General features: G+C 44.8%; 1 protein-coding gene across 2 annotated transcripts in view; it reads left to right on the top strand.

Moving 5' to 3' along the window:
- The first annotated feature begins 503 nt into the window (after window positions 1–503).
- Window positions 504–13,591, top strand: part of ZEB2 (zinc finger E-box binding homeobox 2) — a 122,839-nt gene continuing 109,751 nt past the window's right edge. For both annotated transcript variants that reach the window (XM_063105816.1, XM_063105814.1), the window contains exon 1: window positions 504–737. In XM_063105816.1, coding sequence (XP_062961886.1) covers window positions 665–737 — 73 coding nt within the window. In that variant the 5' untranslated portion in view covers window positions 504–664. The remainder of the gene's footprint in view (window positions 738–13,591) is intronic.

Here is a 13,591-nt window from a genome sequence, read left to right as displayed (position 1 = left end):
TCTTAATTTGGGGGTGGGGGGTGGGGGAGGAAGAGACAGTGCCTCGATCAACTCCAGGAGGGGAGGGGAGGGGGCGCGGGGCGAGTGGGCTTCCTATAATTACTATTATCAATTTGCCCGAGTGTGCTCTTCATCCAGGGGCTGTTTCGCGTTGTTTGTTTGTTTGTTTTCTCCGGGGAAGGGGAGGGGGGGTGAGAAAAGATGAGAGCGAAAGAAAGCCTCGCCTCACCCCAAGTTCCCGAGCCGGGCTGAGGACTTTTCGGAGGAAAGGGTCCGCCTAGTCCTGAGTCAAGCAGCCTTACTGTACCGCCGTGTGCATTCCCTCATACGGTCAGGAGTTATGACTCATTTTGAAGATGTAATTCTTGTCTCTGATCCCCTCGCGGGTGCAACACACCAAACAGTAACAAACACAAAGCGCCTCGGGGCCAAGGCTGGGGGTGGGGGGCGGGGAGGGGGCCGCCGAAGTTTCGCTTTGGCGTTGGGGGGCGCGAATGGGTGCTCGCCGGGGCCCTGGCCCGGCTCCCCTGGGCGGCCCGCGCGCGTTTCAATGGGCGCGGGCGATGCCCACATTGTCGCTGTGTTTGGTTGCTAGATCGAGCCTGCGTGCTGCCGAAGCAGGGCGCCGAGTCCATGCGAACTGCCATCTGATCCGCTCTTATCAATGAAGCAGCCGATCATGGCGGATGGCCCCCGGTGCAAGAGGCGCAAACAAGCCAATCCCAGGAGGAAAAACGGTAAGAAGCGGCCCGAACCAAACTTTTCCGGGCCACTCCGCGGCTCGAGACCCAGGGAGAAGGAAGGGGATAGGGAAAAGGAACCGAGGCGGCGGCGGCGGCGCCCGGGGCTCGCGGGCGAGCCTCCCTCCGCGGCCGGCGCTGGAGCCCGGAGCGCGCGGCGGCTGGACCGGGGGGAGTTGGGGAAGTGTCGGGCAAAGTGAGCGTCGGGGCGCCCGGAGGTTCCGAGCGCCGGGACCCGGCCGGGGTCCGGCACCCCCAGCCCCACCACCCCCTGGCGCCTCCGCCTCCGCCCTCCCTCCGCCTCCGCCTCCCGCTCCGCTCGCGCCCGGCCCGCGGGGTCCCCGGCCGGGCTGCGGAGCGTCCGGCGAGGGCAGGGCGGGGGCCCGGGAGCCAGGTCGGGCAGGATCCCCGGGCGGGGGCGGGGGAGGGGGTGGCAAAGCGACTGCGGGGGCGGGAGAGGGGACCCGGGGCTGCGCCTCAGCGAGGCTTAAAGTTTCTTGCCGGAGTCGCCCGACCGCCTCTCCGTGCGCCAAGTAACGGTCCGCGCAGGCAGCGGGGCCCGGCCGGGCGCGCCCGGGCTCTGGGATGGAAGGGACTCGGCCGGCCCGGCGCGGGGTCCGGCGAGGTCAGGGCGGGCTCGGGGACCGGTGGCTCCTCTCCAGCAGGCTCTGGGCCCCACGTCGGGGGCTAGAGGAGCAGCAGGGCGCAGCGAGGCTTTTCTGGGCAGTTTCTACATGGTCAGGAGGAGCCCGTTATCCAGGCTGAGTCAGGAAGGAGGAAGGAGATGGGGGTGAGAGTGGCACACAGACTAGAGGTGGGAGATTGAAGGGGGAGGGGGTGACAGTTTAGCAGGTCCATCTTGAAGAGAGAGGCAGAGAAGGGACGAGGAGAGAGGCAGAGAGAGCGCGAGAGAGGAAAGACAGAGAGACCCTCTAGCTATTACCCCAAACAAAATCGTGGGAATAAAAGAGAAAAGTGATTGGCAAGAGCGCGGAAGGCGCCTGGGGGAGGGGAGAGGGCTGGGGCCGAGAGAGGGGTCCTGGGGTAGGGGTGGGGGAGCTGACCCAGGCTACTCAGTTTAAAAAGAAAAAAAAACCAACCCCCCAAAACAAACAAGCGTACTAGCGCCAGCCCAGACTCGGAAGGGAAACTTCTCGCTCCCCTTGCTCTCAGCCGGATCACCCGGCGCGGGGTCGCGTAGACGCTCCCGAGCCGGGCGCGGGGACGCAGCGCCGACCCGGCCTCCTGGCCTGTCGCAACCCCAGTTCGCGCCTCGCGGGGACCGCCCGGGCCCATTTGGAGCAACTTTCCTGTAGAGAAGACAATCGTGCGCGCCCCCGGCCTGCCCCCGAGCTGCGCAGCGCGGGGAGGGGGCGGCTGCGGGCGCAGGGCAGGGTGCTGGAGGGAGAAAAACACAAAGACGAGAGAATTTTGATTAGAGACAAATGATGCTTCTCTCTCTCTCTCTCTGTCTCTCTCTCTCTGTCTCCCCCCCCCCCCCCCCGCTCCGGTGTGTGTGCGTGCGTGTGTGTGTGTGTGTGTCTTGCTTGTTGTGGTGGAGGTGTCGAGCCATATGGGGGAGTGATAGAGGAATTTTAGTCAGAAACTGTTCGGTACGTTATCCTGCCTTTTCCCTTTGTGCTGTCTTTGATCTATTTGTTTGGCTTAGTATTACAAAAACACAAGTACAATAATATATTACGAACTGCTTCCCCCAAGATTCAGTTCAGGCCGCCTCTTTTTTACGTGTGTGTGTCTCTCTCTCTTTTAATTTAATTTTTTTCTTCACTCTGGTGTCTGGCATTATTTAAGGTGGTCCTTACACAGGAGACCTCCCCTTCCCCTTCTCTGGGTAATTTAGTAGACACTAAAATTACACCTAATGTCCCCCTCTCCTCTCTTGTGTTTCCTCTGTTCCTTTTATTAAATGTTGGTTATTGATTTTCTAAAATCAATGTCTGTTGTGGGGCTTTTTTCCCCTCTTACAAGTATCTGAAGCACGTTGCTGATCAACTGGATAACAAAAGCTTTGTGTCAAGGAGGCTTTTTTTTTTTTTTTTTTTTTTTCCTTATGTTAAACAGTCATTTTTTGAGAGAAAAGAGAATGAGATTTAAAGCAAGGCTTCCAGAAGTGTTCTTTTGCAGGGACGACTATTTAAAGTGTTTGTTTCTTCTTGCTTTCCTCCTCCTACCCACTTCGGGTTTTTGCCACCGATGACCAGCCTAGCCTCAGCAGTGAGGTCAGGCCAAAGCCCAGGTCTGGGGAAATAGAGGGATCCCGGCTTCCTGGGAAGCCTGGGGGGGGGGGGTGACGGCTGGCAGAGAGGGAGGTCCGTTGGGGACTTCGCAGGTGGAATGAAGTGCCAGGGAAGTGTAGAGCCATGAACGCTGCAACCGTTTCCCCTCCGCCCAGTCACTAACTTGGAAGAAGCCTCCACACTCTGAGTGGAAAGTTGAATTGCACGTTTAAAGGCATTTAGCCCAGACCCTGCACCCTTAACATCACGCCTGTCTGTCGCATACAGCTTCTCTAACTTTGACTATTACCTGTCTCTCTCTCTCTCTTTTTTTTCAAATAGTCTGTGGGGAAACATGCTGTAAATTGGTTACTTGTTAGTGTTTTTCATTGGATTTTCATCTGACTGAGCAATGTCCTGGTTTTGAGAAGCAGGTAGAAAAGTCCCCCCCCCCCTTTCTTTTCATTTTCTTTCTCATCAAACATGTATCCAATGCCTTTCCCTTTGGGAATTGCCAGGATTTATCTGAACTGAGTGGATTTTTCTTCTTTCCTGGATTCATGGAAAAGATGTCACTTTTGAGCTCGTGTCTGCTGATAACACTAAATACGATGATGCTTATCAAAATCATATAGAAATTCCTGGAAAGAAATAATGGCAGTAATAATCATAGAAGCAGAAGCTGCAAGAAAAAAAGAAGATGGTCATCCAGGAACCCAAAATGGCACTTGATATAATTTTAATGAAGTCAACAGTGTATATATAGACTAAGGCGACAATGAGATAAAACATGTAAAGCAGTGTATGTGTTTGAAAGGCTGGTCAGGAGCATGGGTTAGAAGACAACGCTGTATACAATTATTAAAAAGCAAAGGAGAAGGGGGCAGTTCGAGGAAAATAAGCATACAAAGAGAAAAACAAGCATCTAAAGATCCAATCTTCGAGAATCTCGGGCTAGCAAGATGCCTGGCAAAGGCAGTGCCAGGGCCAAGTTAACCCACAGCGGGCAGTCAGTCTCCTTTCCCCCACATGGAAAGGATGAAATCTCTTCCCAGAAAATAAGATGTGCAGAAGGAAAGGGGGAGTGTGGTGAGGGGGAAGGAGGCAAAAAGCGAGTTGCCCGCAGACAAGAATGTGTGTCGGTTTCAAGAAAGTTCAGTCAGATGATCCTTAGTCGCCTGACTGACTTTGTAGCACTTTCACTAAAGCTGGAGAGGAGAGGAAGAACCCAGCCCCCCGTTTTCATTCCCCTGATTATGCCCCACTATCTCCACAACAGCCTTGGAGTCAGAGACGAGCACTCTGAGCGGGAGATGCCCGGCTGCCGCCCGCCACGGGCGCGGCCCGTTTGTAACTTGCAAAGTTTGTTGCTTTTGCCCCTGATTCGGGCAGCGGCTCCTGGGATGCTCCTGCTTCTCTCCTGCCTCCCGCGGAGCCTGGGAAGAGGGGCCTGCCTGCCCAGCCCGCCGCCTTCCAGCATCAGCCTCAGAAACATCCCACAGACACATGCACAGTGCTACAAAAATCAAATCCGGAAACTGCTTGTTTCAGAGAAGGGAATGAAGTTGTCTTTTAAAGGAAAACTGAATTAGGAGGAAGGGGGGAAAGGAAGTGGAAGAAGGAAAGAAAAGTTAAATTTGATATTTCTCCAAAGTGTCCACTAAAGGGTGGGGGACTTGGGGCAGAGGGAGGGAAGTGAGGGAGCCTTTTACAAATGCCTTTGGTCTCTGACTTCCAGTGGTAAAGAAAAGGGATCAAGTTGAATGTGTTCAGGGCTTTGGATCTGAGAGGAGAAACAATCAGATGAGCAGAAATGATTATCCCTGTTTAAAATCAGCCCTCACTCCTTGCCACTACCTTAAAGGGAGTAGAGGGGCTGGTAGTGATGCTTAGAGGCAATGAAGGACAGAGAAGTTGCTCCCGTTTCAGAGATGCTTTAATGAAAATGAAAGGAAATGCAGCCAGCCCCTTCTTCAGGATGTGACTCCTAGCTGTCCACCCTAAGAGGTGGGTGAAGTTGGGATGGGGCACCTGAAAGTCAGAGCCCCTCAATACACACAGAGGCAGGGAACTTTCCTTCGGATTACACTCAGTTCAGACCTGGTTATCTTTGCGCATGTGGAAATCTTTAGCAGGGAGCTCTCTTCCTAAAGTTGATGATCTTACAGGGAACCTGTTTGCCTAAGCACCCAGGCAGTTTGTGTGGCAGGTACCAGTTCTGAGGTTGCTCCAAAGAGACTCATCTCCATCCTTTTCCGTCTGTGGAGATCTTCTGCAAGTTTTGTCACACTGCATATACACGAGGCTGGGGGCTATGTATCTAGACTGATCTATTTGTTTTATTTTGGTTTGGAAAAACTAAGTCAATTGGGGGTAGAAACATGCTTTCCTTTGTAGCGGAGCCAGTAGCCTACTGGCGTGATGGCCCACCAGGGGTAAGGGTGGGCTAAGAATTTTAAACTTTACATTGTTTCTCTGTTGCCAAATAAAAGTAATGTCATGTCTTTAAGCTTTTCTTTTCAAATAGAAATAAAACTAAGATTAAATTCCCTACTAAACTGCTATGTCATATGTTTCAGATGTGACCCTTATTTCTTTCTTTGCTTAAAGTAAAGAAAATTCCAAGAGATTAACAAAGACCCTAATGCCCTATTAAGAATATTTCCTGGGGAAAAAATGTGTGTCTACCCTAAAGGTAGGAAAGGAGGACATTGCTAGCTCTCTAGCAGTGCCACGTTTATTCCACGATGTAGGAGATTCTTTTCCTTACAACAGTTTTTGTCATCTGCATTCTTCCAAGGCTTTTAAGGTGCATTTTCTTCTGTGTGAAAGGGAATTCTTTGTCCTTTTCCTCTCCAGCACCGTGGCTTCCCAAGGTAGACACTATTTTGTGCCTGTCACAGAGAGAGGGAGTGCAGGTTTGCAATGCTCACAGACAATTGATTGTCTGCCCTAATGTGTTTCATTTACATGTTTATAACGTCAATGGTGCTGGGGTGTCCACTGTACCATTCATTCCCGCATTCCCACAAGGGGGCAATTGTCTGAATGGCCAAGTCAGACACCTTTTTGATTGCTCTTTGGTTGTCTTTTTAGAGCAAAGAGATAAAGGAGGAAAATCTGTGATGCAGAAACACTAGTTGAAAATATACAGAATTAAATGTCACCACAAAAGCAGATGTTAACGTAAGCCCAAATATGCTTTTTAGCCAAGATGTGAAGGTTGAAAAAAATAATTCAGAGCAGAGGGAAGGATGATTTAAAACCAATAAATATAGCCCTATTCCCCCTCTTTATTTCTTTTCTTTCTTTAGCAATCAGAAGATGAAATGTGATTTTCCTTTTCATTTTTAAGCCCTGAAACATCCAGGCACCTCCTCATTATTCTTGTTTGCTGTGATTTGTGAATTTTGTATATATTTACATAGCTCTGTTTATGCCAACAGCATCAGCTTACCACTTGGAAAATCTATTGAATGACTATTTGGGCTGTGGGAAGTGTAAACTTTTAAAAAGTAAGATCCAAGTATTCTTCATCAAGCATTTTTTAAGAGGAAAGCGATAATAATCAGTAGGCTCTATGGCAGCCTTTGCCTTAATAGCTATGTGCCAAATACTTTTATCTTGGGTGACAATCATGTCAGAGTGAAAGCTCTCAGGAAAAGTGTAACTAGTAGTTACAAAGTAAATAAAGGATTTCGGTTTAAGGTGTTCTGTACTGCTTTTATGCTGTGTGTGTGTGTGTGTGTGTGTGTGTGTGTGTGTGTGTGTGTGTGTGTGTGTGTGTGTGTGTGTGTGTGTGTGTGTGTGTGTGTGTGTGTGTGTGTGTGTGTGTGTGTGTGTGTGTGACTTGTCTCGTGTCTCCTGTGAAGAAGGTGAGAGGAAAAGCCATCCATGAGTGTGGCTTTTGGTTTCTCTCTCCTTTCAGTTTTCCCCTACATATTATGCATATATGTAGCCCACATGAATACACCTGTTTTGTTTTGTTTTGTTTTGTTTTTAAGATTTCACAGTTCAGATGGTTTCTTGCTGGTTCATTTATGTAACACAGTTATTAGAAGTTTTTCCTATTTCACGTGTGGTCCACGAGGAGAGAAAATACTAACTCTGTGTCATCCGGTGGGAGGGAAAACAAGGGGGAAAACTTTTATAATTTTGTAGTAAATTAGGGAGAAAAAAATCGCCAGTCTGTGAAAAGATTTCTGCCTCTCCGGGAAGACACACACAGTAGCTGCACCGTTAGCTGAACCCCTGACACGGCGGTCTTTTGAATGCCTTAGGTATGATTTCACTTTCGCTCACATCAATGCTGACCTGAATGCCTTTCATATCTGATCCGCTGTGTCTCTCCCAGTAAACATCCCCTGAGGGGAGAACAAAGAAAGGAGCTCTTCTTCTTCTTAATCACAATTCAGCCCTTTCACCGCCGGCAGGCTCCATTTGCATTCTGCCACAGAAAGCCAAGATGAAAAGAGAGAGAGAGAGAGACAGAGAGAGAGAGAGAGAGAGAAGAGGCAGAGGGTAGTAGCTGAGTGAAATAACTTAGGTGTTTGTGGCTGTTTGTTGGGCTTCCCCTAGTTACCAGCCTTATATAGTTGATGCTCAACCAGGCCCTGTCCCTCCTGACAGGCATATAGTGTTACAAGATGGCATGTCTGTACTATTCATGGCCACCCGCTCAACACTTGAGGTAAAAAAGTGTCAGGGAGGGATCAAATTCTACCCCAGAAGCCTGTTAGACTGGGGGTCAGGTGTGTGGACTTCCCGCCCTTGAGTGCTGCCTGTGATCTGGCTTCAGTAACTAGGATTGTTTACCATGAGACCAGGAAGGTGAGGGCGCTGGGGGGTGGGAGGGAAAGGCGAGCTGGAGCCTGGGCCCCTGGTCTGGTCTCAGTGACGGGTGCTCACACCCAGCCTGAACGCACTGATAGATCCTCAGGAAAACTGGAAAAGACTTTCCCATTTTTCCCCCTGGCTTTTTATGATAATTCATATTTTCAAATGAAAGGGGAAAAAAGCCAAGAAAGAAACTCTCAAATGAGCCAAAAAGGAAAAAAAATTTAAAAAAAAAAAAGAAAAATCCTCTGAAAAGAGTTTTAGGGGGAAAAGTTGTTCTATTTTAAAAAGCTTTGAGGGCTGTAAAGTGCCACGTTTTTCACACCTTCTCCATACTTTTTTTTTCAGATTTTTTTAGTATGTTTAACATTTGTGAGATGACAGCCTTTTTGTATCTCAAACTGGATGCTTCAAGATTTGCAGGGAGGGGTTGGTGGTATTCACGTTCTCTTGAGAGAGAAAGTTTGTGCCTAAAGGGCTCCTTCTTACTGGGAACTGTTTAAACCCTTGCGGGCAGACCTGTCATGTTTTACTGTGTTATTTGCCTCCATTTTCAACATGCAAAAGTAACATGCAGTTAATCGTATTGGAATGAGACCACAGCAAGAGCAGAAACCTCTCGTGACAACTTTTCAGCTACATTATCTTGTTCCTAAACTGTCTTGACTTTTTTTTTTCCTTTCTGAAACCACTTTTAAGATATCAACAGTTTTCCTTCAACAATTAGATTAAGCATACAATGCGCACACACACACACACACACACACACACGTGCGCACATGCACACACACATGCACAACTTTGGAAGTGCAGTCTCTTCAAACAGCAGAGTGAATCATTTGAAACGGGCTTTTCCAATAGCTATTGTGGCAGATTTCACTTATAAGAGTAAAACTAACGGAGATATTAGAAGTTGCACAGGAACATGTGACACAGATTCCTGAATTTTTTTTTTTCTTTTTCCCAGAAGATTTACGGAATTTACAAAAAGAGATTATCCCTACACCTTCCACCCCTCCTATCCACCCCCATGACCCAAGCAATGAAGGATTTAGGCAGATTTACTTCAGTAAACACCTTTGGACACTTGGGGGGAAAGTGGGAGTCTGTTTGCAAAAGGAGGCTTTTGTTAAGTGAGGTACCGGGATAATGCTTTACCAGGCAGCTGTGATATTAACCTACCCAGCAATGCGGGAACACTCTTTAACTCTTTGAGTGCCTGGCCCCTTGTGCTCAGTAGATAAAATCCTGGCTCTCCAAAGACACTCAGAATTCTGGCTCTAGCAGTTTATTATTCCGGCAAGTCTTATAGACATGAAAACTGTTCAAGCTTTTAAAACAATGTGGTTTAATTAGATGAGGTGGACTTACATTGCTCATAAGCCCTCCAAATGGTGGTTTATAATTGGCAAGGAAAAAAAAAGAGAAAAAAGGAATCAAGGCAGCACATTAAAAATTCCAGGAAATATCTTTAGAAAAGCTATTTTCATTTCTTGCTTTTAAAATATTAGACTACGGTAGCTATGGGGAATGAAGCAACTGGGGCCTGTCCCTACTATAAAAGACACCAGAAGTTTGTGATGAAGAAATGCTTCAACTTGAAAAGCTGTAAGAGGCCAATTTGGACAGTGACATTATCTTCGCATCTTTTCAAGGCGGAAGTGTTGCCTATCTGTTGGAGCTTGGGAGGTCATGTGGACCTCAGAGTTGGGGCCTCAGGCCGGCCTGTTACCAACTTGAGACTTTCCAAAGCAAGCAGAGAGGCATTTATGAGAAGGAGTTAATGGTTATTTTTTGCTGGGCACAAGAATAACTTTACAGGTGTCGCATTTGGTCTTAAATAAGATTGCCTTATTTAGTTTCGAAAGAGAGTGTAGGTGTCAACGTTCGAGCAGCCACAAATGTGTGAGAAAGTAAAGGGTATGAGACATGACAGAATTAAAGGTGTTTGCTATGTTGTTACACCGTGTGTCAGGCTGCAAGTTCCCTTTGTCACAGCCTCCTGGTGATTTGACAGCGCAGATCTACTTCCCTTCTAGGTGAGACAGCATTTTTAAACTGGAGTTATAAATATGGTACACCCTGCATGTTGCACCCTGCCTCCCATATCCATGAATCCTATTTGAAAGCATCTTGCCCTGAGACACAATGAACAAACGCCCGTATGCATGAGGGCTGTGGGCTTGGGGGCCCGGGCAGTGCCAGCATCACAGTAGCTGGCATTGACTGTTGTTTGGCAAGAAGGTCCTCTGCCAAATCATCCAATAATTAAGTTTTATGTTATTTGTATGAACGACCAAGCATGCAGTATTCCTTTTCAAATCAAAGAGAGGCTTAAAATTACTTTTTGAACACTTTCAGACCATGGTCAGGTCACAGTTTGGGGGCTGAATTAAAATGATCTCATTCATGATCTAATTGAGGTTGGCAAAACCTTAGCAGTAGCAGGAGTACATAAATATAAATCAAAGACCAAAATTTCGCAAATCATATCATTTGCTAGAAATCTGCTCATGAATTATTCCCCGATTGCCAACCCAGAAGTTAAACTTTGTCTCTCCTCAGCAATAGTAACTGCGCATATTTTTTCAAGCTTCTGACAGGAAAGTTAGAGGAGCTGAAAAGAAAAAGGAGAAGGAAAATGATCAATGTCTCATCAGATATTGTGAGTTCATGACCCAAGGAAGTACAAAAGCTGATAAAGGCCATGTACATTTACAATGGATGTTGCAGTCTTGGATAGACACTAATATGGGCTTCTAAAAACCAGACTTTGGAGGAGCAAGCAGCATGAACGCATAAAGGGTGCAAGGGGAGCAAACATTTCGACAAGGTTCTGATTAAACTTTGCTTTCATTTTTCAAGTGAAGAATGTAATCATAATGATTCATTATTATTTACAAATTTAGTTCTTTTACTGAGCTGAGTTGAGGGATTGATATTTGAAGTAGTTGTTAGAAGACAATACAGGACTGTTGGTATACATATTCAAGTTACCTTTCTTTTCTCCTTTTTTCACATTATTTTAAAAATGAGACTCCAGATAACTTTTCCTATAATCTATGGGATTAGAAGTCATATTCTATTGTATGTAATTCATTTTTAAGTTGTTTTCCATTCTTCTTGGTGGCTGTGTGTTATTTCAACTTAAATCCACACACTCTCTACTACAAACTAGAAGAGATCTAATTCTGAACTTGAATATTTTGAAGTTAAAATTTTAAATTCCATTTAAATGAAGATATTCTTTCAATCAAATAATAAACATAGAATTGGTCAGGTTAGCCAACTTTGTTTATTTAAACTTTATTTATTTAGCCAACAAGAACAAATATATGAAGGTGTATTTTTAAATTTCCAGGATAAAGTAGAAAGATTTTTAAATAATCGCAAGTGATAGAGGTAAATGACCACAATCTTTTGGGAATGGGTAATTGTCATTAATGATTTCCCATGAGAAAAAGACAAAACATATTCTACATAAAAAACTGTAATGGATTCCTCTTTAATAGTTTCATAGCTCATATGACAGCATAGTGATTTTTGTTCCTTTTATAGTTTCACGTTTCTTTTTATAATTAACTCTAGGATTAAAGAAAGGTACTCCTGACAAGGTGATAGCCATCCCTCCGCCCCAAAAAAGTAATCAGTAATAGATCAGCAGATTAAAATATTATGCTATATAAGATCTGATATTTTTCTCTTTCTCTCTTAAATGGATGAATAAATTTCAAGGAATCCAGTGCCCAAGTCATCTATAAATGTAATATATATAGCTTTCACTGTTTATTAGTTTAAATTGTATTTATATTGTTTCTATATCCAAGTAACTGTAATCAAAGAAACTTTGCAATTTGCATGTTCTTGGAAGTACCTAAGTTTCTATTTTAGACACCAAGCACATCAATGGAAGTGTTTTACATCATGCAATTTCTCAGTTTAAAGAGGTGAGGTTTATATATAAAGAACTCAGTAAGCTGTGTTTTCATAATAAATAAACCAATTAAGAGGGAACTATCTCCAAGCAAAATGGTTGTCCTCTGAAGATTTCCCATCACCTTTGCTCTGCTGATGGGAATTTGAAAACTAAATACAGGCCATATGCACACTTTCTCATATGCACATAAACACAAATGCACCCTAGGACCCAAACTCTGGTACTTTTCCTCTTTAACTTTTACTACAATCGCTTGTGAATGAAATACATTTAAACAAAAATAGCAGAGGTGACAAATTAATGTAGACTCTTGTTTAGTAGGATTTATTGTAGGGGGGAAGTGTTCCTTGTGCCACATGACTCTTAAAAAACTTACTTGCACCTATTAATCTAAGCTTTGAGTGTATTATTTAGGATAAATTACTAGCTTTGTGCTTTTAAACTGTTTTCCCCCATTTTCCTTCAATATTCCCAAACTTAACACAGATTATCCTAAATTGATTGCAAATTATTATGGTTTTTAAAACAGCATTCTGCAGTTCTGAATAAAGACGGTATTTTAAAGTAGTGTTTACAATATTTAGAAGAAAAAAAAAAGGAGGGGGATTTAAAACTATGCTGAACAGTTAGAAATGTGTGGAGTTTTATACTAGTGCAGATAAAGTGTGAGGTAGCCTTGCTCTGTGAAACCAAGACCACAAATGATACGTGTCAGTAGGCTCTTTGATAGGGCTTCTGGCCACAGTGTTTTTGTGCTGTCAAACTGCTATGTTGAACAAACACCTCCTCTGGGACAGAGTGATAAATGCAGAGACAGGCTGGCTTCAACCAGTCTCAGAAACCTCCTCAACCACACCCCCCAATCCCAGGCCCACCTCCCACAATCCAACCACCTCCCACCACCTTTACCTGAAATTGACATTTATAGAGAGGTATCCGGAATTTTTTAAAGTGTCAGCGGTGAGTAATTATTGATACTCCCCAAATCTTATGAATCAGTACTCTGAAACTGCAGGCAAAGTCCTTTTTCTGGCAGGCTTTATCTAGTCTTTTTAAATGGAACTGGACTGTGCTTCTAAACTTTTGCCAACTTGAACTTTTTCCACCTTTGCTTAATCATTTGAAAACTACTTGCTTTTCTCGTCTTTCCCCCAGTCACTTGAATTTTTTCTAATGTTCGAGCAATTACGTTGTGCAACACAAAACAAATTTTGCCTTTAAAAAAATCCAAACACTATTACCTCCTACTTTTCACTCTCCAGCATTCTTTTAGGACTAACATTTCAAACGTTTAGTCAACTGATTTTTTTTCTCTTCTCTTTCTCGGAGCCATTATTCTCTGACTAAAACCTGTTTACGGTGCCTTTGTGTGTGCGTTTTTTTCCCTCTGACATTAAATGAATTTCCATCTTCTGCTTCTGCAATCTCTAAGAAATAGATAAACCATTATATTTTTTCCCTGCTCGTATTTTAAAGTGGTGATCCTGACAGCAGGACGATTATTGCACTTTATGTTTTAGTGGATGTTTGCTGTTGCTAGTTACAGCAACACTTATCATAAGACAGCAAGAAAAGAGTAGTCCCTGGTAATTAAAGTAATGAAATATTCATTTACTCTACCTTTTCTGTAGTCTCACAAATTAGGCTGCTACATTTAATGCCTGCACTGCCTCTGTTTTTATTATAATGGCAGCTTTCGCATCTGCAATTAGGACTAATTCTGACAGTTACAATTTCTGAGGGATGGTAAACAGTGAACGAGATGTGCAGCAGAGGTATTACACATGAAAAGCCCTTGTCTCTTTAACCTTGTTGTTTTTTTTTCTCGCAGAGGTTACCTT

Source organism: Cynocephalus volans, chromosome 1 (assembly GCF_027409185.1).
Source record: "Cynocephalus volans isolate mCynVol1 chromosome 1, mCynVol1.pri, whole genome shotgun sequence".
Taxonomy (NCBI): domain Eukaryota; kingdom Metazoa; phylum Chordata; class Mammalia; order Dermoptera; family Cynocephalidae; genus Cynocephalus; species Cynocephalus volans.
This window is presented reverse-complemented; position numbering and strand designations above follow the sequence as displayed.